Raw genomic sequence first — 25,883 nt, forward strand, 5'->3', positions numbered from 1 at the left:
TAGGTTGGCGTGGTTGGTTTTGCTCTGGGTGTTTGTTTGTTTGGGTTGGCTTTTTTTATGTGTGTGAATTTTTGTTTGTTTGGTGTAGATTTTTGTTTTCTTAAGATGTTATTCCAAATACTCAAAAAAACCCAAAAGAAGACATTTACCTCTGCACCAGAGACAATCCTTTATCAGTCCTCTTACAAGCATGACTTTGTCATGACTGCAGAAGACTTGAGGAGTCACTATACTGAGAACACAAGCAGATGCAGCTTTTGTTCAAGCAGAAAAGGAGGTAATAAAGAGGTCAAAATCAGCTGGGGAAGACTGTGATCTGCAGCTTACAGAGAAAAGGCCTCTCATCTCTGGAAGCTGTATTCTGTAAAGCAAGCTCGAAGCAACCCCCCCAGGGAAAACAAATAGGATTTGTGCCCTAGTTTTGCACCTTGCTGCTGGATAAAGATGGCCAGGTGGAGCAGGAGGGTTCATTTTCACCACTTTCTACTTCTCCTCTGCTGTTTCATTTTTGTATGCTGCACTAAAAACTCATACCTTTGCTTAGGCAGGGTTTGGGATGGCTGGAGCTGCAAGGACAACACAGGAGTAGCTTGTAAAAGAGAGCAGGGTTTGGGATGGCTGGGGCTGCAACGACAACACAGCAGTAGCTTCTAAAAAAGCAACAGGGAGTATCAAACTTCTACTCCCCAGTAACTCCTCCAGCCTCTACACTCTGATTTCCCTAACTAATGACTATGCCTAGAACTGCAATGACTCTCCCTCGACCTCTAAAAACAATCTCTAACTTTAGAGGCTGTAAGTTAGACAAAATTTCTGCAAAGTGAAGTAATCCCATGGGTGACTCCAAAGAGATGCATATTTGGCATATCACTTTGGCAGGGGGTTAGGAGTGAGAGCATCTCCAGAGTCCAACAGCCAAGTGGAACAGCTCCAAACTGTGACGAAAAGCAGGATTATCTTTGAACCAGAAACCCAGCCATGGGGAAAGGCTCTCCAGAGAGGCAGCATCCATGTGGATTCCAACATACCTTCTGGGTTGCCAGCACACAGAGTTGGAAAGCAAACAATCAAATCAGTGGAAAATATTTTTAAGACAACTGCTGGGCTTGCACCGATGGAAGACATTTTCTGCGTGAACATCAAAGGCTGCACCTCCTCTCTGTACTCACAGACAGAGGCACGACACCAGCATGTGTGCCTCTTCTGCCCTGCACAGCTCCTCCACACCTGGAAATAGCTGCAGATGTGTAAACACCTAACTCCTGGCCCAGACTGCTGCTTGTGGAGGCAGTGGCTACTTCAGAAGAAAGATACTTGAGCGTGTCCAGAGAAGGGCGACGAGGCTGGGGAGAGGCCTTGAGCACAGCCCTACGAGGAGAGGCTGAGGGAGCTGGGATTGGTTAGCCTGGAGAAGAGGAGGCTCAGGGGTGACCTTATTGCTGTCTACAACTACCTGAGGGGTGGTTGTGGCCAGGGGGAGGTTGCTCTCTTCTCTCAGGTGGCCAGCACCAGAACAAGAGGACACAGCCTCAGGCTGTGCCAGGGGAGATTTAGGCTGGAGGTGAGGAGAAAGTTCTTCACTGAGAGAGTCATTGGACACTGGAATGGGCTGCCCGGGGAGGTGGTGGAGTCGCCGTCCCTGGGGCAATTCAAGGCAAGGTTGGACGTGGCACTTGGTGCCATGGTCTGGCCTTGAGCTCTGTGGTAAAGGGTTGGACTTGATGATTTGTGAGGTCTCTTCCAACCTTGGTGATACTGTGATACTGTGATAGCACTTGGGCTGGGGATGGTACACAGACAAAGCTGATTGAGGTGTTGGAGCCACTCCCAGTCACAGGCCCTTTCATTCAGTGAACTCAAAGCCTTCTTTCAGAAAAAGCATAATGGGAAGGGAGGCCAGCTGAGGTGTCCCAAACTTCCCATGCAATCAAGCTGCAGCAAGGAGGGTCCAAGTCATCAAGGCAGGTTCAGAGTTAAGAGGGGAACTATAGTGTCCGCTCAGCACAAAAGCAGCACAAGCATTTCACTGCTCTAGAAGGATGCCTTCAAACAAGCCCTTCCCACAGGCTTTCTGCAGCTTTCTTTGTACTGGAAGCTGCCTGCATCAGAACCCTTTACAACTGCACCTCCTCATTATTATTCCAAGCATTACTGAAAATATTACTCCAGGAGTAACTTCAAAGGAAGGTCTGGATCTCATAAGCACAGCGGTCAGCGGCTGAACAGGCACATGCACAGAGCCCTTCCAGCTGGGAGAGTGACAGTCGACTCCCACTGCACTGTGTCAGGAAGGGGATGATCCACCAGCGCAGTGGTTTCAGATCTGCCTTGCTGCAACTGAGCAGAGTTTTCACTCCTTAGAGAAAAGCAAATAAAATTCCCTCACCGCCTGTGTTCGGTATGGAGTCCAGCACGCACAGCTCACACGAGCCAGATGACTCCTACATGACCTGCTGCGGTGCACACAGCTGAGGAGAGCAGATGAACGTCGTCCAGTGAAGGAAACACAAAGCATAAAAACTCGCTTCATCTTCCTCCACTCCCTCTAATTCCATGCTCAGGTCAAACGAGTGGTACAAAGCATTCTCAGAGTTAGAGAGTCACAGAATGGTTTAGGTCGGAAGGGACCTCAGAGCTCATCCAGTTCCAACCCACTGCCATAGGCAGGGACACCTCACACTAGAACAGGTCGCTCAAGGCCTCATCCAACCTGGCCTCAAACACCAAGGAGTAAACCACTGAGATCGTGCCCCACAGGGGTGCTCTGCTCCTCTGCCCAAGCACACCCTGAAGTGTTAAGTTAGTACAAAGAGAGGGTATTTTAATTGATAACCACTGTATTGCCTTAAGCATAGATGTCTGACACAATATGAGCTCAAATGACAAAAAGCATTCAAAGCAATTCCTTCTAATAAAGCTTTTCTCCTTCGTTTGTTTGTCTGTTAGATATTCCACAGACAAGAGTGCTGTGAATTCTGCCCACAGTAGAAGACATTCAAAACACAAACACGAGTTGCTACTTTAACAGGTTACCAGCAGAGAAACAAAAAACAGTAAAAATGGCATGCTCTCAGTTCTGCTACATCTGTAAGTTACACAGGCAAGTGGAACAGCTATGCATAAAAAAACTACTCTACAACAAGTTGTAAAGCAAGCATACAGAAAAGACTGACCTTAGAGTACCAGTACAAGTATGACAAACCCCTTGTAACTCATTTCTAAAGGTAACAAATGTTTTGTCTGTGGCTCCACCATGTTAACGCTTCCAAGCTGGCCTTAGTAACAAGTGACTTAAGAGTAGAAGTGCTTTATTCTGGCAAAGCACCGATGGGTGTTTGTTCTCTGGCTGCAAAGGAACATGCAGGACATCTGCACCTGCACTCAGTTCCACCTGCAGGGTTTCTTTTCCTCCTCATGCTTAGAAGCATCACAGAACTGTGAGGGCTGAAAGGGACCTCAAGGACCATCGAGCTCCAAACATGCTGCCATGGGCACGGACACCTCACACTAGATCATGTTGTCCAGAGCCACATCCAGTCTGGCCTTAAACACCTCCAGGGATGAGGCTTCCACCACCTCCCTGGGCAACCCGTTCCAGCCTCTCACCACGCTCATGCTGAAGAACTCCTTCCTAACAACGAATCTCAATCTACCCACTTCTAGTTTTGTTCCATTCCCCCCAGTCCTATCACTACCCAACATCCTAAAATGTCCCTCCCCAGCTTTCTCACAGCCCTCCTCAGATACTGGAAGGCCACAATAAGGTCTCCTCAGAGCCTTCTCTCTAGACTGGACAGCTCCAACTCTGTCTCCACAGCAGAGGTGCTCCAAGGCCTCTGACTCTCCTTGTGGCCCTTCTCTAGACACGTTCCAGCACGCCCATATCTCCCTTTCAATAGGGGCTTATTCCACTTGGTGAAAAGGAACCCAGACAGCAGTGTCTGACCCCAAAGCAAGCCAAAAGTGCATGCAGCAGTCACTTATTGCTGTACTTCCTGCAGCTTCGGTGCTGTGACTACACCACAAAGGAGAGAGCTCACTCACAGAATCCAAAGCCACCTGCGTGGTTTCGTCACACCGGTTTAGAGCAAGCCATAGTAGGGATTGTATCCAGCAGCCTAAAACTTCAGTAGTGATTCAAAGCAAAGCTTTCTAGAACAGCTCCATGAAATTGCCAGGTCTTGGCTAGCCAGCTGCTGGACCATGAGATCACTTAAACACAAAAGCCTGTCTCCAGCTGCAGACACTGAGCAGCTGATTAGGTCAGGGATGGCACCTGGAAAATAGGACCATTTGGGCTTGGCTCTGAAATGGGCTGAAAGTGACCCTTGCGCAAGACAACTTCTGTCCTGATGCCAGCAGATTCAGTCTCTTACACGTCCATACCTGCAGACTCACCTCAGCTGCAGCGGCATCAGTGGGCAAAGCCCTTGCAAAAGAGAGAAGGAAAGGAAAGTTTCTCCAGGGATCCTGCACCCAACAGCACTCGACAGCACCTCCTGCTCTTCAGTGGTGAGCAGGGTCCCAGCGCTGCCGAGAATTCAGCCATGGGTTTAGTGCATAGATGGAACTCATCAAAAGTGCTGAGCTGATGCAAGCCTGGTCCAGAAACATGCTGGATGAGGCAGAGGAGGAGGAGATGCAGAAGAGGGACTCCTGAAATGACTGAAAATACATCTCTGAGGATTAGCAGGTCTGTCTGCTCCCCATTCTGTTCTGGTGAAATCTTTATTTACCAGTGTACAAACTCCCATTGCCATGCTGGGATCCCAGGCTGAAGTGACCTTCGCCCCACAGAGCTGCTCACCATGCACCCATGTCTGGGACTTGACGGACTATGGACTCCCAGAGCTTCAGACCAGCCCTGGCTAAAGCTCTGCCAGGTGCACTGGCAGCACAAACACCTGAACCATTTCAGATTGCACAGGACTTCAAGAGCCATCAAAAAACCCACTAACCCCAAATCCCCCAAACTCAAACAAACATCTACCTAGATCCAGCCCAGTGCATTCTATGGATCTTTGTCCAGGAGATGTGGATTAGAGGCAGCAGTAGGGGTAGCAAAAGACCTTTCTTCTGGTTTTCAAATGAAGCTTTGGCTCTTCTGGAGCTGAGAAGCAAATTAAACAGTTGGGATGAATATGGCATGCATCTAATGTGGGGATGACTTAGAAACTCAGTTACATCACTAGCAATTCAGTTTACATTTCCCTGGAAGCACGAGATGACTTCTTAAAGACTCCAGAGCAAAGTGAACCTTCAGGGACTTCACTGTGCATTAGATATCACCTCTTCAGCTGCCAGCAACACTCGAACAAGTTGCCTTTCAGGTAGGAATAAGGTCCAGGACTTTCCCTTGGACTAAAGATTTGCAAGCAGAATACCAGGAGATTGCACAAAAGGCATCCCTCCAGCAGAGCCCCTTTTCCCTGGGACAAATCAGCCAGCGAGGCAAAGGAAGCACAGCACTGCCTCTCTCCTCCCATTACAGAACCATACAATCAGTCAGGGCTGGAAGGGACCACAAGGATCACCCAGTTCAAACCTCCCTGACATGGCCAGGGATACCTCACACTAGACCAGGCTGTCCAGAGCCTCATCCAGCCTGGCCTGAAACACTTCCAGGGATGGTAGAAGATATCTCCTGGGGTCAGAGGTATTCAGCCTGACACCTGAACTTTTATGTGCTTTGACAGAATTGAATTCACTTATTCCCTTAAAACTTGCCAGCTCACCCATACAACTCTCATAAAGCTGAGAGGATTCAAGTGAGAGATACCTTAAAAGACTGCTTTGAAATCACAGAATCTGGCAGACTACCCCAGGCAGTAGTACAGTGGCATATCAGACTCCTGATCGTCTGAAGGCAGGATTACAAGGGAACTCTGGCAGCTCTAAGAAGCACCAAACCACATTCAGCCTTGTTCCACTGCTGCTCTTTTGTTCATCCCCTGAAAGTTTCCAAGAGAACACTGAGTAGTGGATCCCAACTTGTGGATAACAAGATCAGAGGAGGAGGAAATGAAGTTAAACCCAGTGAGAAGACCGAAGTGTGATGTGGCACATCCTGCTTCGTTCTGCTGTGCACGGCAGAGTCTTCTCCCTTCTCCCACAACCCACTTTTTGCAGGGCACAGCCCCTCCTCACTGCACAGACGCTCCCCAGCTTCACTACTCTGCTCTAGCCGGCACTCCAGAGGACTGTTTTACACTGAGCACAGCAGCAGACCCAGACCTGACTCAGAGCAAATGAATCTCCCAAATGCATCCTTATCCTTCCCACTATGAAAGCTAGCACTGCAATAAAAGGAGTGCTCATTTTCCCTGGCAAACAAAGGAAGAGATGAACTCCAGAATGAAAGCTCTTCCATTATTAGCACAGCTGAAACACCCTTTCACCTGGTCCAGCCAGCATGGGTTTAGGAAGGGCAGATCCTGCCTTTCTAACCTGATCTCTTTCTATGATCAGGTGACCAGCTTGGTGGATGTGGGGAGGCCTGTGGATGTGGTCTATCTGGACTTCAGCAAGGCCTTTGACACTGTCCCCCACAGCAAACTGCTGGCTAAGCTGTCAGCCCGTGGCTTGGATGGCAACACTCTGTGCTGGGTTAGGAACTGGCTGGAGGGCTGGACCCAGAGAGTGGTGGTGAATGGTGCCACATCCAGCTGGCAGCTGTCACTAGTGGTGTCCCTCAGGGATCAGTGCTGGGCCCCATCCTCTTTAACAGCTTCATAGATGATCTGGATGAGGGCATGGAGTCAGTCATCAGCAAGTTTGCAGATGACACCAAGCTGGGGGCAGATGTGACTGAGTTGGAAGGCAGAAGGGCTCTGCAGCGGGACCTTGACCGCCTGGACAGATGGGCAGAGGCCAATGGGATGGCATTCAATAGCTCCAAGTGCAGGGTGCTGCACTTTGGCCACAACAACCCCATGCAGAGATACAGGCTGGGGTCGGAGTAGCTGGAGAGCAGCCAGACAGAGAGGGATCTGGGGCTGCTGATTGATACCCGCCTGAACATGAGCCAGCAGTGTGCCCAGGTGGCCAAGAGAGCCAGTGGCATCCTGGCCTGCATCAGGAATGGTGTGGTCAGCAGGAGCAGGGAGGTCATTCTGCCCCTGTACTCTGCACTGGTTAGACCTCACCTTGAGTACTGTGTTCAGTTCTGGGCCCCCCAGTTTAGGAGGGACATGGAGATGCTTGAGCGTGTCCAGAGAAGGGCGACGAGGCTGGGGAGAGGCCTTGAGCACAGCCCTACGAGGAGAGGCTGAGGGAGCTGGGGTTGGTTAGCCTGGAGAAGAGGAGGCTCAGGGGTGACCTCATTGCTGTCTACAACTACCTGAGGGGTGGTTGTGGCCAGGAGGAGGTTGCTCTCTTCTCTCAGGTGGCCAGCACCAGAACGAGAGGACACAGCCTCAGGCTGTGCCAGGGGAGATTTAGGCTGGAGGTGAGGAGAAAGTTCTTCACTGAGAGAGTCATTGGACACTGGAATGGGCTGCCCGGGGAGGTGGTGGAGTCGCCGTCCCTGGAGCTGTCCAAGGCAGGATTGGACGTGGCACTTGGTGCCATGGTCTGGCCTTGAGCTCTGTGGTAAAGGGTTGGACTTGATGATCTGTGAGGTCTCTTCCAACCTTGGTGATACTGTGATACTGTAATGCCAGCCTCAACATCTCAGCTGGCCTAAGAGCACATCAGTGCTCTCTCTGAAGAAAAGCAGCTTACTCTTAGCGTCAGGAAAACAACCCTCAACCCTGCAGCCCAGTCCAAGTCAATAACCCCCATTCAAGCTACAAGCCAGAGCTGAATGCAGCAGTCCAGGACTGACACATGACCCTTCTCTCTCAGCAGCACTGCCCAGCTGCAGACACGCTCTTGGAAGCAGTGGCTCTAGCAAAGGCCTAGCCACAATGCTGGCAGGGCACTGGTATGCAAATTATAGGGTCGTAACTTTCAGCAGACCTACCAGAAGCACTACTGCCAGCCCTGGAAGTGTTTAAAGCAGGTTGGACAGGGCCTTAAGCAAGCTGCTCTAGTAGGAGATGCCTCACAGCGGGGAGGCTGGAACTAAATGATCTTAAAGGTCCCTTCCAACCCAAACAATTCCATAATTCTATGACTCTAGTTTGGTTTCAGTCTTGAAAAGAAACCTTCAAAGTGAAGATGAATGTCATCTACCACTCCTTTAGTCACCTCTTGAAACTCTGCTTGCATGGAGGGACTAGCAACGATCAGCAGCTTTGCAAGGACAGACAGAAGTCAATCAAACCACACCTCACAGCCACATCAAGTACAATTTGTGCCTGCATCTTCATGCCCGGCAAAGCTCCCTGCACACCAGCTCCCCTCTCAGGCACGCAGGCTGCTACGAGCATGCTCACTACCATTTCTGTCCTAGATAAAATGCATACTTGTGAAGCTAGGTTGAGAACCGAGGCATTGTTTGTTGCATATCTCTGCCTCTCTCCCTGACAAGGGATGCAGCCTTTCGCACCAGGAGAAGGCCCCTTTTATCGGGAGGCTGACAGCTGTAAAGAGCAGATGGCATTGGGCAAAGCTTTGTGTGAGAGCAATCTCTGCCAAACTTGCCAGCCGCCTAATTACAGGAGAACCTTTCTGTGCCGTGTAACTCTCATGTGCATTTGCTCATGGGTGCTAAGTAACCACAGAATCGTGCTTCGCGTCCGTCGCTTCTGGCACCTATTAACAAAACAACGTCCCTGAGAACAAAGTCACTCCAGAAAGCCAAAAAGCCTTGGCTTCTTCCCAGAACTGAGTCACAGAATGGTCTGGGTTGGAAGGAACCTCCACAGGTTGCCTTCTTCCACCCCCTCTGCAGTAAGCAGAAGCATCCTCAGCTTGTGTAGTTCAGGTTCTGTGCTTGCTCCTTTAGCCCAAGCCTCGTGCGATTCCACAGGAGAGCTTTAAGGCAGAGGAATGTGTTTAACACTTCCAGGTTTTGACTCAGCAGTGAGAGCTGGTGAAAAGAAGGGTTCTGAGGAGTGGGAGGGGCAGCTGAGGGGAGCGCTGTGCTTAACAGAACGCGGAAACAGAGTGAAAGTAAACCTGGACCCCTTCTGAAACGCTGCAGTGCTTCGCACAATCAGCCTTTACCTGCCATTCTCCTCCCTTCTCACCTGAACCCCCCCCCGTCTTTACCAGCTGCCGAAACGCAAGCTGCCAGCTCCCCCAGTTCCCAGTATCTTGCTTGCAAAGCTACTCGTAGCTGCTTTCATCTCCCGGCAGTGAGCCCTGCTGTAATTCACACCGATGGCAGTGAGGTGATATATTCTTCTACTGACCTGCTGGAAGTCAAACCACCGCTGTGGGAACAGCGAAGTATTGCATTTGTGAGTGCCAGGATCACTGCTGCTGCAAACATTAACCACCCTGTCGTAAAGCTGGGACAATAAATGCCAGCCTCACCTGAGCTGGTCCTAGTGCATGACATTCAGTTTAAAGAGATCCTCACATTTCACCAGAGCCATTTACTGCCAAAGGGAGCTGGGGGAAATTAGGCAAAGGAAAAATCACTCCATTACTAAAAGAAAATGACTAACACCCCCCTCCCCTTACAAAACAAACCGAATCTATTTGTTGGTATCTTCTGAGATGTGGATTTCAATTACTGCAAATGATTCCTCATGAGAGTGATATTACAGACTCCAAACAGTATTTGCTGGTTATATATTTCTAGTCCTGCAGATCGAGAGGTGAGCACTGCAGAAGGCCCTCTGGGGCTCTCAGCATTCCTCAGCTTCCCTACTAATAAAAGTCACAAAAGGTATCTGAGGTCTGACTGCTTTTTGTGGCCCCTCAAGAGGTGTGGCATGATGCTTTCAGTGGCTCAGTCTGCTTGCTTCCCGACTCAGAAAAACCTGCCCTCAGCTTTAGGTGGGACTGAAATTAGCTTCCTACATCTTCTGCCAGCATGGGGTAATGTTTGCTTGAACCAGGGGATCAGCTCTTAGTGCACAAGAAATAAATACAAGGTATAAACTCTTCCACGAAGAAGTTCCTGACTTCCTCCAGGTCTCACAAAAGAGAGCTCTTTGCTTTTTACTCTTAAGCTGTCTTTAGGTTCAGAGAATGCAACTGGAATTTCAAGTGACTAACAACTGCAATACTGAACACTAAAACATGAGTTGTGTAAGCTTTTGATCTGCTATTAGAATAGAGATGCAACTGCCAAGCACCACTCACACCACCTTCCTAATAGAATATGGAAACAAAAAGAACAAGCAAGCAGCTCTTGCTCTATAAATAGATGGGCACGAGACTATCTTAAATACTCAGCAGTGGCCATGAGAGGGTTTTCTTTCTAGGCAGATGGCATCTGGTGTGATGGTTTGGGTGTTCTCCGCCCCCCGCCCCCCCCCACTTTACCTGGTTACCTCAGGGCTTTATTTCAACAAGTGGACCTTCCCTGTCTGTGTATTCTAGAGATGTTGTTAAATATAAATCTACATTCACACACTTAAAAAAAGAAACAACATCATGCCAAAACTCTGCCAATGAACTGTAGGAACTCATGGCTGAAGCCCTCAGTACAACTAATATGGTACAGGATAACCTGGCTGTACAAAGCATGAAAGGCCCAGGTCAGATCTGTAATCCCTTGATTGTTGTGTTTGTTATGTAACGAGTCTCTGCAGAACTGAGCAGGGCTGTACCCATTTCATTCATTTTGAGGCAACCAAAGTGCAAAGTATCCTCAAACGTGCAAATGCCCCACCAAAGAGTCTGTGAGAAGCCATCCTATGGGAAGTCTTCTCATGTACTGGGTTGGGATGTTTTAAAGGCAGGCAGGAGGCTCAAACTGTTTTGGAATCAGTTGCTTTGAGGCTGGTGTGCAGAGAAATGATCTTCCTTGCATCTTCTCCCATCAATCCATTGGATCAAAAACTCTGTCCTACTTCTGCCAGCCCAGTGCTTGACTTCTGTGTTAAGGAGGACATGGGTCAGAGCCTTCAAAGCCAGAAGGATTCAGTGTGCAAGATGGAAAGTGGAAGTGAAATCCTGAATCCTGACAGCACCCTGCAGGGCAGGAGGGTGTATTCTCTGTAAATGGCACAAAGAAAAAGCAAATCCTCTTCATTCAAACGATCACATTACAGTACCACAGGGTTGATCTTCTCCCTTGCCTTCCCCCAACCTCATTCCTTTCTTCCCTTACCAAACAGCTCAGTTTTTCATAATTAGCATTTGCTAAAAGAAACTACAAGGTGTAACTCAAAGTCTGTAACAGAGCAGGAGGAGGGTTTGCCTTATGCTAAGAACTACATTTGATTTCTCTAGCCCCAGAGTGGCATCCCATGGGTTAGCCATCCTATGGGGAGCCAAGGCTTTTTCAACAAAAGCTGTCCTCAACAAGATGAAATCAAGAAGTGACATGGATGCTAATGCAGGACTGAATCCTGCAAACTGCCTTTCATTATCACAGTCTTGCCAAGAGTAATTAAACCTGGTCACGCATCAGTTGCATCAGGACTCAAAATCAGAACGTGAAAGAACATTTTTGTGATGTGACAAAGAGTAGTCACACATAGGGCCCTGGAAGTGACTCTTCATTGTCTTTATGTCAACAGATACAAGTTGCATGCAGCTGGGATGTGGGACAGAACTGCTGCTGTACTATTTTAGCCCAAAGTCTGCAAGGCAAGATCCTTTTTTCACCTCCTCCAAAAGCAAACTTGGTCCTCAGATTCACAAGCCTCCACGTGAGCCCTGTGCACGACTCCAGAACGTGAGAGAACACCAAGCTAACTAACCGGCACACGGCAAGCAGAGGCACTGCCCAACTCTCCTCTCTCTGCTAGCAGGAGCTGCTGACAAAGCAGGGCGAGGGGCACCCGGAGAGCTGCTGGTGTGCCTTGGTAACAGAGCAGCTGGACATCTGCCCGCGGGTGCGGCAGAACCGACGCTGCGCAGCCCCAGCCGCAGCCTGCCCTGCGCTTGGGCTTCGGCCGGCGCCCTCCTAGCTCGGTTACAAACCCTTGCTCTTACCTCCGGGAAGCTCAGCATCAGACCCTGTTTGCAGCACTGCCGGCACAGGCTACTGTCTTCTCCAGAGGTATACAGCAAGGATAGACTTATTCTTCTATATAGCATCAGTAGTGAAAGCCTCGGTGGCTGACTCTCAGGGGACAGTCATAGAAGCTGTACAAAGTCTTCTAGAAGTCACTTCCCTTATTTTAACCCCAGGCACATTTGTCACAGCCTGTCCTCATCACTCATCCGCTCGCTGACCGCAGTGTTCCCACCCAAACGGGAGCATTTTCCTGCAGTTGCTCCCTACCAGGGCCCCTACTCTTAGCCTGCACCTGCTGCTTTTGCTGGGCACTGCAATAAACCCTGCTGATGCCAGCGAGCTGCATTTACCAACCCAAACTCAGCAGCAGCACCCTGCAGCACGTGCTGAGCTTTCAGCACACAGGCCTCTGCATGTGGCCTGTGCTTCAAGTGAAGCAAGGGCTTTGACTTGCAACTGAGGAGCCTGCTAAGCATGCCAGAATCAGCTAAGCCTGCTCCATCGAGTTTGATTTTTAAAGTCTGCATTCAAACATGTTTCAAGCTCCAGTGGTTTAACTGTTAAACAGATAAATCTTACACTAGTGCACCTCTGTGAGGGCTCCAAAGCATCTTGGTAGAAGAAACATTTGGCAATCAGCAGAAAGTGATGGGTTTTCTAAAAAGCTGTCCAGCAAGATTCAATCTGCATTTTACCTCACAGGTATTAATGCAGTTATTTGGAAAAGGCAGATAAAAAACCTCCTGTTTTGACAGCAAGATATCAAATGCTACCCTTGGGCTGCTCCACCTATGCTGAACATCGCTGGTCTAAAACTGGATTGCTGTTCCACCTGATTTGTTTTGCCAAGCAAAAAGCCAGCCTCTCATCCCTCTGAACCACAGGAACAAGCCCTCGTTTCCACAAGCACCAATATCACAAATCCAAAGTGTGCCAGTCAACGATTTCAGTCACACAGCTGAGGACAGAAAGCTGAAAATACAGCAGGCAAGCAGCAGCACAGGAAAAAAAAACCCAAAGCAGTTATACCAGTGAAAAATCTCCTCCCATGCACACAATTCAGGTTTCTGTTCTAATCACAGGCACAAGCTACCAAGAAGTGCAGTACATGAAGAACAAACAAAAAAGGATGAAAAGAAAAAGAATAAAGCTAAGTATAAATTCACCTTTGGTAGAGGCAAAAGCAGTTTTTCCAGCGTGTCTGAAGACCTCTTTGTATATCCTTCACTATCACTTGGCCTTTGAACCACATGGCGAGTGAATGAGCAAGAGATCACCTATTTAAATCAAGCTGAAGCTGGAGTGGCCACAAGGCACTCTCTGCTGGGGAAAAAGCTCTTTAATCTCCCTTGGAAATACTCATTAAGAATCGTCTGAAACTGCTAGGAATGGAAACATAAACAGTCAACTGGTTCCAAGCAGCCTCATGGTGAAGGTGACCCTTGCTTTCAAAAGAAGAAAGCTGCAAATGAAACACAGTCATATTAAAAACCCCAACCCAAACCAGGCTCACCTCTGTTTTTCCCCAGCCCCTCCAAACCCTGCGCCTCATTCACCCCAGTCACCCTGCCACCCTGGTCCCAAGCCCCAGCCCCACCACATCACACATCTCCAGAGGCTCTGCCAGCCCGGGCAGGCCAGTGTGCTACTGCCCTTACCAGGCTCCCTTGGCTCAGCATCCCTGCAACGCCCCGTGGCTTGGGCAGCAATGGGCACTGCCCAGCTTCTCACTGGCAAACTGCAGCCAAGTGCTGGCTGCCCCCAGAGCCTGATGGGAAGAGGGAACCCTTCAGACCCAGTCCTCTGCTTGGCTTGGTACAGTAAAGCTATCGAACAGAAGTGCCTGTGAGCTCAGGTGTCAAACAGGGAGGATGCTGGAATTGTTCATGAGTTTTGGTTTTTTGTTTTTGCTGTGGGGACTTCTCCATAAGCTTTGATTGCTCTAACACACTCGAGAGGCTCTTTCTCTTTCGAAGACAAAACCAAGAATGCACACATTCAGTTGGTCTATCCCGTTCCAAACCAGGTCTGCACTGGTTGGTTTGGTTGCAAAATCAGAAGCACATGAATCCTTCAATTCAGGAAGCACTTATCCATTCATATATGGCACAGTTAACGGCAAAGTTCCTTTTGCTTCTGGCTTAGCACAGCTTGCAGAAGGCTCTTGCACAACAGCCAAGTGTCAAAAGAAGGTACTTGAGGTTTTACACACGATGCAAAGCTACAGTACACTACAGTATTTAATGCACACTGACAGGAGAAGTTCTTACAAAACACGGTGCAGGGTTTGTGCCCCGGGATAGGTAAGGGCTATTTCGCAGAAATAGATCCGACTGGCTCCATTGGAGCAGCAGTATAAATATTCAAAATAGAAGCTACAGTAGGCTCTGATGGGAAACTTTTCCTTTCTTTTCCTCTCTCTTTCTTTTTTAATTTTAAATAATTCTTGCCCAAATCTGTCCCTTCTGTCACACAGGGAAACACTCTGCTTAGGAGCAACTGCGTCTCGCTGCAAGAGCCCAGCTGTGTTCACAGGGTGGATTTTGGTGACACGTGCCAGATTGTTGCTAATGTTGTTTGCCTTAAGGAAGCATTTTAGTGGTTGTTATTATTATTAATCTCATTAATAAAAGGAAAGAAAAAAAAAAAACAAACAAAAAACCAAACCAACAGAACTCAAGCAAACAACAAACACAACAGGAAGGTACATTGGGCATCCTAAGACAAGAGAACATCCAGCGGGTATAGTCACGAGGAGGCTGCTCAGACAACAGGCTGCATAGCTCGACAAGTGGAAACACAAGTGTTTTCCAGAGGGACAAATGATGATGCAGACACGGCATCGCTGCCTGTTCCTGGAGCCTTGCTTCTCCTCCTTGCCAGAGATCCAGGAGCACACTTTGTTCGCTGGGGACAGCGGCAGGCAGCTTGGCTCTGCTGGACTTCCTCGGCACGCGTGGCACGACGGCTTCTGGCGCCTTCACCCAGTCAGTGCCACAGAGAGAAGATCAGGTGCTGAGCTGACCCAAACCCATGGGCTGGAAATATCTGCATTTGCAAGGTCTTGCCCAAGGAAAATTAAACTGGAGACAGACCACTTCCAAAAGTGCACAGGAATTAAACCTTGGCTTGCTGTCCATCTATGGGGCTCTCTTTTTTTTTAGTTGGAGGTTTGCAGTTTTTTCTCCTGCTACAGTTTAGGGTTTGATGATTTGGGGATTTCTTTTTCTTTCTTTCTTTCACATAGGGTTTGCTGTGCCTTTACTACCAATTTGCCACTGTTTGTACCATAGACAAAAACATTCACCTAGCTGGTAGTATCTTAATACATTTCATAGTAGAACATATACAAGAAAGAGGGAAAAACCATACCAAAAATGAATCAGAAGTGATCAGTGCTTAAAGGAAATACAAGAGCCAGCACTGGCATGAATCCACAGTATCAATACATACAGATGAAGCTGTGATGATGTGTTCTGCATATTAATACAGAATGATATTGGAACCGTGGAGAGCTAAACTTTCACAATAACTTAAGGTTTGTAAGTCAGTCTGCATTTGAAGATACTCCACATCTTACAAAGTGCCATCTCTCTTTTGTGTCTCCCTCCCTTCCAAAGGAGGGGTGATGTATCCGCATCATCTGTCCATCAGAGAGGTTTGACTGCTGAAGAAGACAAATGTCTGGCAAGGTCCAGTGTATGCTTTAAAGAATGGCAAATAACGACTTCAGTAACTGTGTCTGTGCAAAATATGCCTCTTTCCTTTTCAAGAAACCAGTGTCTGTAACTCACTCAGAAAAGTTCCGGCGCGCATTTACGCCCTTCTCAGAACAAAGAAGGCAAACAACTGAATCCCCCCAAAACAAGAAGTTTGATGAAGCAAAGTTCTGACCTTCCATTTGCATGTGCAGAACAATTTAAAGAAACCCAAAAACAAGCAACCAAACAGCAAAACATCAGGACACCTCCTTGGCAGCCCTCCTGGGCTGGTAATCAAACTATTGCTTGGAAATACCTTAAACACCCTAGTGCCAGAACTCCAACGTTAGTAGTAAAGTGGTGGCAGTGTTTGACCTTTGCCTTTCATTCCTGTACAAGACTCATCAGTTGCGGTAAAAATCATCGTCTCTTGCCTCGACAACCTTCTTTTAACACATGGCAAACCCTTCAACAAGTACCTTGAACTGTGTTCCCATGCTACACTGCCCTGTGATGTCTGGATCGTTACAGGAGCCCCAGTGCTCAGGAGGAGAAGCTGTAATAAAAACAGATGATCTCTAGCAATTAAAAACAACAACAACAGAAAATCTTAAAACAAACTCCCAGAACTATAAAAAAGTACTGCACGCAAAAAACCCAAAAAACCCAAACATCAAAACCCAACCAAAAATTATTCTCCTTGGAAATCTGCTCCTGTGTGGTGTATCCTCTTCTGCGTTGTAGCGACAGTCTCAAGTCATAAATTAGTTTAGTCTTCCATCAAATAACTTAAAGAACCAAAAAAGGAATTGTAGCAGACCAGTTTTGCCTGGCTCGATGCCAGTTAGCAGCCAGTTCATCTAGAGTCCCAGTCACACTGTTGAAAAGCTGAGCTAGGCTATCACATGGATGCTGGGGAAAAACAACAACAGAAATCATCTTCTCCCGGCTGTGCGGGGGGGTCTGGGAGAGGGCAGGCCCAGATGGGGCCGCGGGGTCCTACGAACAGCGAGCAGGATACACATCACGACTCGGAGGTGCGCCGCGTTCCGGAGACGCCAGCCCTGGTTTGTATTGCACAGGTAAAATGGAAGTTCCTCCCGACAGTCCCCACCTGCATTAGTGCTCTCTGCACATGGGTAAGTTCACAAAGGTGAAGACATTGAATTCTGTCATGATGGAGAAACACAGGAAGATGCCGTAAAGGGACAGGCACACACACCCTAGCTTCTTATCCAGCCTCCATTTGTTCACGTGGACGCCAAACACCTACGACAAACACAGAGTAAGCCAACCCAGCAGCCACACTCCTAACACCGGGCAAAAGCCCCTTCCCAACCACAGGAGCAGCAGGGTGACTGTCCCCTTGCTGACCGCGGTCACCCGGAGGCGAGCACGATGCAAGACCCGCAACAGGCGAGCTGGAGCCCACGGCAGAAGCAAATGCGTGCAGTCACACCGACTTAAATCACCTTGAGTCCTGGCCCAAGGGCCCTAAGTTTCTGCAGTGAGATTCTTACTGACAGGAACCATCCCACCTAACTAAACCAGAGACCTTTTCAAAGACCAGCTGCTTGCTGCTCCACCCAAAATGCTTCACGTGCCCCTCAGCACTGCTGTCTTGACCCACGCACCCTAAGGCTGTGCTTGGCTTGGCTTACTGTCTTCCACACGAATCTCTTGAAGGGTTAAATCCTCAAGCTTTGGAGTACTGTGCTAGTTTGAGCCCAGCTAGAATGTTTGGTGAGTAGAATTAGATGACAGGCTGTGAAAAGGAAACAGTGGTGATGTCTGCTGCACTCATAGGCTTGCTGAGATGGATAAGAACAAGAACATAAATATAGATTAGGGAGTCTCTCTCTGGGCTTTTTGGCCTGCACTTCTCTCTCTAACCTGTCTGACTAACCCATCTGCTTCCTAACCCCCCTGCCGACCCTCCAAACTACCTTAAGCATAAGGCAAAGTCTGGGGTAAGGTAGAGGAGTGGGGAGAAGGTGGGAGGGTGGCTGGGAGCCCCTGCTGGGGACTCAGGTTTCTGGGAGGGCTGCTGTGTTTCTCGGTTACTTTTTAACTGGTCTATAGCTGCATAGGTTGTAGCTACCTGCTTGCCTGTTGTGCTAAGCTGTCAGTGTAAAGCTTGACTCAATTTCCAGAGCCGCTGAGTCCAGCCTGGGTGATTTTCTTAAGTGTGGGGGGGTGGGGAACAGCCAAACCAGCACAAGTATGTTACATAAATCCTCTCCTCTCTTATCATTTCTAATCTGCTGTGCTGGACTTGGACAAGTCAGGGAGCACAGGACACTGATTTCAATGGAAACAGTGTCACACGCTAGCACTGTTCTGGTCTGTGCTGGATTTCAGAAGGCTCCCGAAAGAGGGCCAAAGCAAACTGTACAGCACTCTGTCCACCTGTTCAGCAGGAGAGTGAATCTCACCATACATCAAAGGATCTGCTTCAACTCTAGCATGAAAAACAACTGATTGTTACTAATGGTCCTCTCAGGCTTCTCCTGTGAGTCACAACCTGTGAGAGCCATCCTGCAACAGTGATGGCTTCTGCAAACTGCCAGAGACATATACAGTAGTAGTGACCACTGCTATCCCTTAATAACAGCCTGGGCAACCACTAGCACAGCTGGAGGCAAGACAGGAAAACTTCTATGAAAACCACTTTTGGCAATGGAGGACAAAGGACTATATACATACTGTGACAAAAACAGATGCCAGCAGGAGACCAACAGAATAGATAAGTCCTCTGCTGTTCAACCGAATCTGGAAAAGAAAGGAGTTTAGAAAGCCATGGCACAGGTTCAAGCAACAGCATTTCTCTCCAAGTCCTGGCCTGCAAAGTGCAGGACATGTAAAGTCACAGAATCACAGAATCAAGCAGGTTGGAAGAGACCTCCAAGCTCGTCCAGCCCAACCTAGCACCCAGCCCTGGCCAAGCAACCAGACCATGGCACTAAGTGCCCCAGCCAGGCTTGGCTTCAACACCTCTAGCCACAGCCACTCCACCACCTCCCTGGGCAGCCCATTCCAATGCCAATCACTCTCTCTGACAACAACTTCCCAACAACATCCAGCCTAGACCTGCCCTGGTACAACCTGAGACTGTGTCCCGTTCTTCTGTTGCTGCTTGCCTGGCAGCAGAGCCCAACCCCACCTGGCTACAGCCTCCCTGCAGGGAGTTGCAGACAGCAATGAGCTCTGCCCTGAACCTCCTCTTCTGCAGGCTGCACACCCCCAGCTCCCTCAGCCTCTCCTCACAGGGCTCTGCTCCAGGCCCCTCCCCAGCCTTGCTGCCCTTCTCCAAACACCTTCCAGCACCTCAACATCTCTCTGCAATGGAGGAGCCCAGAACTGGACACAGCACTGCAGGGGTGGCCTGAGCAGTGCTGAGCACAGGGGCACAAGAACCTCCCTTGTCCTGCTGCCCACACTGCTCCTGAGCCAGCCCAGGATGCCATTGGCTCTGCTGCCCACCTGGGCACTGCTGCCTCCTCTGCAGCTCCTCTCTACCAGCACCCCCAGGGCCCTCTCTGCCTGGCTGCTCTCAGCCACTCTGGCCCCAGCCTGTAGCGCTGCTTGGGGTTGTTGTGGCCCAAGTGCAGAACCCTGCCCTTGGCCTTGTTCAGTCTCATCCCATTGGCCTCTGCCCACCCATTCAGCCTGGCCATGTCCCTCTGCAGGGCTCTCCTACCCTCCAACAGCTCCACAGCTGCTCCTAGCCTGGTGTCATCTGCAAACTGATGCTGGACTCAATCCCCTGCTCCAGATCATCACTAAAGATATTGAACATAGAGTACATCACAACAGAAGGAACTCTCAAAGGTCACTTTTCCAACCCCCCTGCAGTCAGCAGGGACACCTTCAACTACCCTGATGTAGGGTAGGGTGTCCCTGCCCATGGCAGTGGGGCTGGAACTAGATGATCCTTTTGGTCTCTTCCAACCCTGACTGACTCTGTGATTCTACATTATGCTGCCCAGGAACACATCAAGGCTGATCTTGAAGGTCTGCAGCAATAGGGCCTCAACCACATTCCTGGGCAGCTTGTTCCAGTATTTCACTGCTCTCATTGTCAAGAAATTTCCTCCTGCTGTCCAGGCTAAATCTCCCCTGCTCCAGTTTCAAACCGTTGCCCCCATCCTATCACTCCAAGCCATTTTAAACAGTCATTCCCCAGCCTTCCTGTAAGTCTGCTTCAGGTACTGTTGTGGCTGTTACAATACTCTCTCTGGACTGAGCTTCCCAAGAACTGAAAGGTTTGAATTGCTGCAGGGTGTGAAGGCCAATTCTGGGGCTGTCTGCATAACTGAGGGTGAAAACTGTTAATGGAAACTGCAGGTTGTAGGTGGCAGGCAGGAGGAAGTGTATTTTTGCAGCTATGTCTCTAAGGCCACCACAGCTTCTGACACCAGTGCCAAGCAAACCTCAAAGCTGTGCTGAAATCAGAGCTGGGGTATAAAGACAGTGCCAGGTTCTGACCCAGAAGATGTTTTTCTTTGATACTCCACCCACATCATGTTTCCTATTACTCCAAGGAGCCAGGGCAAGCTAATCTAGGGGCTCTGTGCACACGTTACTGCTCCCTGGAGAGATGGACTGGTTCACAGTGCTTCATTCACTCCTGTGCATCCACTTCTCTTCTCCTGCTTCCACTAATGTGAATGGTCCATACCTGACAGCTAACCTGAATTTCCATTTCAGCTAATCTGAAATGAAAACACAAGCACTAAACTAACTTTCTGTAATGAAAACACAAGTTTAAAGTCACCCTCCCTGCTACCCCAAAATGAGCAGCAGCTGGCTTGGGAAGACAGATACAGTTTTACACTAAATTCCCATCTGGAGTTCAGTCAGGAATTCTGCCTGACCAATGCCAACATCTGTGAAAACTGTCAGCACAGAAATACATCCACTGGAAAGGAATTTACAGAAAAAGGAAGCAAAGGAAGCAGCTGGGATAATTTTAGCAGGGCAAATGTCTGAATTCAACCTGAAGCACAGTTGCTGCTTCTCACTTACATCAACAGCCTCTACAAAACCAGCAGAATTTGGGAAGAAGACCATTCCAAGGGCCTCGGTGTCCACTTTGCAGAGGATTCTGCTTCCAAAGAGAGGTGTTTGGGGCTGCTGCTTTAGGAGTCTCTTTGGAGGTCATTCAGGGCAATGAAAGTTGCTAGGGAGGATTACTCAGAAGTAGAAGGTGTATGCTATTTTCTACCACTTTATGAACATAAGAGGGATACAGGTCATAGAATCATAAAACAGAATCACAGCATGGCTTAGGTTGGAAGGGACCTCAAGGATCTGCCAGTTCCAAACCCCTGCCATAGGCAGGGACACCTCCCACTTAGAACAGGTCGCTGAAGGCCTCGTCCAACCTGGCCTTGAACACCGCCAGGGAGGGAGCAGCCACAGCCTCCCTGGGCAACCTGTGCCAGTGTCTCACCACCCTCACTGCAAAGAACTTGTTTCTAGTAAGGTCGAACTGTGCACACATGGCAACCCCTCCAGCAGCATCAGCACCACTCTGCCCTTGCAGTGGTATTGCTGTATTAACTCCAGGTTAACAGTGCTCGACTCAAGCTTAATTAGCAACGCACCTGGCCCAGCATCTGGCCCAGCTCCCAGTCTGTAGCAAAGCAATTAGCTATTCATTAACCTAAATAATAAGAATGTGTCTTTGTTCGCAGGATCTCAGAATGTCAGGAGTTGGAAAGGACCCAAAGAGATCATCAAGTCCAACTCCCCTGCCAGAGCAGGACCATACAATCTAGCTCAGGTCACACAGGAGCACATCCCGACAGGCCTTAAAAGGCTCCAGAGAAGGAGACTCCACAGCCTCCCTAGGGAGCCTGTGCCAGGCTCTGGGACCCTTACAATAAAGAAATCCCCCCTTGTGTTGAGGCTTGACTACTCCCAGAGAAAGGAAAGATTTCCTGGGAGGGGTGAAAAGTTCTAAGGTAATTTTCACTTTCCAGTGCTTGTTTTTTCTCAAAACCAAAACAAAAACCAAACAACAACCAAACAAACCATCCAAAAAACCCCAACAACACCAAAAACAATCGGAGCATTTGTTAGTGTCATCGCCTAATACCGCAGTCTGTCATGGGACAGCAGGCTTAAAAGCCTTCCACGTACATAGCAAAGAGTGGTTTCCTGGGGGAAGCAAATGCTAGCTCTGGAATGCACTTTGTCAGGAAGCTCATTTGGCTGAACTGGATATGTATCACAGCTGGACATTCTGGAAGAAAAAACATAATGCTTCGGGTTGAAAAACCCTCCTTGGTGAGCTCAAAGCACTGTAGAAGTTATGCGGAATTCCAGATGCTTCCAGCGTGGGTCAGGAGATGATGCATGCATGGCATCTCCCCCTGCCATGGAGCAGACAGAAAAGGCACAGAGGAGGACAAAGATAATAGGACAGAAGGGCTATAAAATAATGGGAAGTGAATGAAGAGTAACAGGAAGAGACTGATGTACACCTGACCCAAAAGCAGATTTGCTCTGCGATCGCTGGGAGACGGATTCCACAGCTGGGCGCTGAGTGTAACTCTGGATGCATGCAGGAGTTGCAGCATGTGTGCTGTGTAGTTACAATTTTGTGCACACAAATAGGCTGATCTGGTCTGCAGAGAGCTGCAGGAGCCCAGCTGTGCATGGGGCACTGCTTTTCTGGCACAGGCACCAAGTCTGACCTCAGCAGGCTTCTGCTCACGTGGACAATGGCAAACGTTCACGCACCGTGCCCGTGGTGTCTCTGCCTCATTTAAGACAGCCTTGGAGCAGGCTGATTTCCCCACAAAACACCTCCCTCATTGCAGATACAACTGCTGTTTGGAGTCCTCCAGTAAACCTTGCACTGGTGCTATAATCATAGAATTATAGAATTGTCAGGGCTGGAAAGGACCTCAAGGATAATCCAGTTCTAACCCCTCTCCCATGGGCAGGGACACCTCACGCTAGATCAGGTTGCTCAGAGCCACATCCAGCCTGGCCTTAAACACTCCCAAGGGTGGCGCTTCCACCACCTCCCTGGGCAACCTGTTCCAGTGTCTTACCACCCTCATGGTGAAGAACTTCTTCCTACCATCCAATCTCAATCTACTCACTTCTAGTTTTGCTCCTTAGGAGGATTCCAACCTCAGATCAGGCAGCAGCAACTTGACTTCCCTAATGCGCAGGTCACAGAGCACTCTCCTTTAGCAGAGCTGAGGGAGGCAGGCTTGAGCAAACAGCCTACAGCATGAGGTGTGAGCACACACATTCCCTCTATCAAATCTGCTACTGGACACTTTAAGCACATTAAGAGTAATCAGAGGATTTCTTGGGTAGCTGGAAATGGTTCCGATCCATCCCCAAACACTAATGAACAAGAGGACACTTAATTTGAGCAAACACTGCTATTACTTATCTATCAGCAACAAGGAGGCTGCACTGTTTCAGAGGAGAACATATTTCATGTTCCTACTCATGATTGCTGCACCAGAGAAGTTTAGGTTGGGTATCAGGAAGAATTTCTTTGCTGAAAGAGTGGTGAGTCATCGGAACAGGCTGCCCAGGGAGCTGGTGGAGACACCATCCCTGGTGTCTTTCAAGAAGTAGATGTGGCACTTTGGGACATGGTCTAGCGGTCATGGAGATACTGGGTAGAAGGCTGGACTTGATCTCAGAAGTCTTTTGCAGCCTCAATGATTCTATGATTCTAAGTTTGCTGCAGCTCTGCATGTTTTTGCGCTAATGGGTGCACAGCAGAGGCTGCTCATCAGAACAAAACAGCAAGTCTAACACATTCCTGATGGTTTCTCTTGCCTGCTAATGCCAAAGTTTTCCTAAAACCCCTTCCTGAATTGTTTTAGAATCACAGAATCATTAAGGTTGGAAAAGACCTTCAAGATCATCAAGTCCAACAATAACTCATCTATCATGACCACTAAACTGTATCCTGAAGTGGCACATCTACAGTGCTCAAACACCCCGAGGGACGGTGATTCCACCACCTCCCTGGGCAGCCTGTTCCAATGCCTAACTACTCTTGCAGGAAAGAAAATTTTCCTGATACCCAACCTGGATCTGCCCTGGCACCACTGACACTCATTTCCTCATGTCCTATCTCTAGTTACTTGGGAGAAGAGACTAATACTGACCTCACTACAGCCTCCTTTGGTGTCCACTCAGCCTTCTCTTCTCCAGACGAAACCACCCCAGCTCCTTCAGTGGTTTTGAGACGCTGTTCACTTATTTCAGCTGTCCTCTTGCCTTTTTCTGTATTTGAGTTTGGGATGAAAGTCTACAGCTTTGGGAATACAGTTTTTCACCAATGAACCGTTCCCACTTCTCTGATTGCCATCGCAGCCTGCCCTGCTTCTTACCGCAACTTCTAACCTTGAGCTCAGAAGATTCTGAAATCTGGTATGAAAGCTGAAGAAAAAGATGTTTCCATAATCTGTCAAATTCGTGTAGCAATCAGCCAGGCTGACTCCTCAGACCAATGGCTTTTCTCAGGGCACGTGTCCATGTGTAAGTCAAGGGACAACCGGGCCAGCAAAATGCTCAGAAGTCAGAGAGAGAGATGAGATCATTTCAGTTTTTAAGGAGAGAGCAGAAAAGGGGCCTCAGCTGGGGTCCTCCTAATTATGGAAGGAAAAACTCAGTTATCTGTTCACTCAAGAATAGGAAATGCTTCTTCCCCAGGAGAGAGCTGTCTGCAGATGAAGTACTCACTCACACTGCAAGGAGGAAGAACCAACACTCCCAAGCTCTCCTTTGAGGTTCGGCTTTTAGCGAGCAGCTAGAGCGAGGCGTAAGGACCCTGTTTTGACTGATCACACATGAAAAGTTTGTAAGCTCAAAGTCTTCTGAGTCTGAATCTGAACAGACACTACCTCCCCGCTCCTTGTGGAGCACACAGAAAGATGCCAGCTCCAGCTATTCCCACACAGCTCCTGCAGGCAATACGGAGCAGAGGCTGAAACTAAACAGCAGAGGAAAAACAATGGATAACAAAGCGATTCCATTTTCCAGTCCTTTTCTGGCAGTTGCTGAAGGGAAACCAAGGAGCTACTGACAATATTCAAACTGGTTTTGCCCCAGGGTCCAAATATGAGAGGAATTACCTCATTCAGGAATATTAGAAAGACTCTGCTATGTTTCCAGTCCCTTGGCTAAAAGAGCTGCAGGTGTCTTGCTTGGGGGATCATTCCCTGCAGGTCTTTGGGATCAGAATTAATTACTACCAAAGCTGCATTGCTGCTGCTGTGATATCAGCACATCATGCTGCAGATGCTAATGCGACAGCCTGCAAAGGGTCTGGCACCCTAGAGCAGGAGGAGCAACACCTAGAGTGAGGAGTGATGCTGTGGGAAACAGGGTCCCCTGCAGACGTCCAGGGTCACCGCCTTGCTACTGCCCCCAGTGTCTGCCCAAAGAACTGACAGATCCACTGAACCTATCCTCCCTTTTCTCTCGGAGGATTTAAGATGCTCTATATGTAGGTACCCTGGGCCAGAACGGGGCAGGGAACAGACAGACAGATGTTGGCTGTGAGGAGATGAAGGCCACTTTGTCCTAGCGTTGTAAGGTTTATCACAGTGCCTTGGAATTGAAACGGTGAAAAGCAAACTGGTCAGTGAGTAGCAAAGCAGTGACGCTTGCTGGCTCCATGTGTTCCTCCAGCATCTGCATCTGTCTCAATCCCCTGGTGTCTAACAAGGCTCCCTCTGGGGTTCCTCCTCCTCTCTCTGGCTGCCTTTTGTGTAGAAGCAATGCAGTGTCTCAAAGACTTCTGATTTATTGTTGGATTTTGCTGAAATTGGCTGGAGTTAACAGGCAGAGGAGCAGTGGGTCGGTCTATGATTGCAGTCCCAAATGCTGATGTGAACAAACGAACCTGTCTGGTCATCCCCAGCCTCAGCTCCTCCTGGCTGACGTCTGGTTTACAGCTTTGCATCCAAAAAGAGATTCCAGAGGGAAGCAATTAGAAAGAAGACACAGAGCAAATGTCCTTCCACTCTGGATTCGCCAGAGCCAGTGGGGAAGGATGCTTTCAGGATTACAGTGTCAGCAACACGTCCAGCAGTCAGAGCTGGGAAAGAGGAGAAAGTGAACTCTTTCGAAGGTCTGTCTGGGTCCACAGGGATGCTGCCTTT

The 25,883-nt window shown here is 48.8% G+C and overlaps 2 protein-coding genes across 6 annotated transcripts in view; one reads left to right on the forward strand and one right to left on the reverse strand.

The window, feature by feature from the left end:
* Window positions 1–25,883, forward strand: part of LOC135177059 (cysteine-rich venom protein kaouthin-2-like) — a 216,639-nt gene that overhangs the window by 187,010 nt on the left and 3,746 nt on the right. The gene's annotated exons all lie outside the window — the stretch shown is intronic.
* SLC24A3 (solute carrier family 24 member 3) overlaps window positions 1–25,883 on the reverse strand; it is an 83,484-nt gene that overhangs the window by 930 nt on the left and 56,671 nt on the right. For 3 of the 5 annotated variants that reach the window (XM_064146723.1, XM_064146721.1, XM_064146722.1), the window contains 2 exons: window positions 18,436–18,501; window positions 14,251–16,998 (listed from right to left, as the gene is read on the reverse strand). The exons of 1 other annotated variant lie outside the window; for it this stretch is intronic. In XM_064146723.1, coding sequence (XP_064002793.1) covers window positions 16,849–16,998; window positions 18,436–18,501 — 216 coding nt within the window. In that variant the 3' untranslated portion in view covers window positions 14,251–16,848. Of the gene's footprint in view, window positions 1–2,819; window positions 5,111–14,250; window positions 16,999–18,435; window positions 18,502–25,883 lie in introns of those variants that run through there. One more of the 5 variants, XM_064146725.1, reaches the window with a different exon arrangement.

This window comes from Pogoniulus pusillus, chromosome 7, assembly GCF_015220805.1.
Source record: "Pogoniulus pusillus isolate bPogPus1 chromosome 7, bPogPus1.pri, whole genome shotgun sequence".
Taxonomy (NCBI): Eukaryota; Metazoa; Chordata; class Aves; order Piciformes; family Lybiidae; genus Pogoniulus; species Pogoniulus pusillus.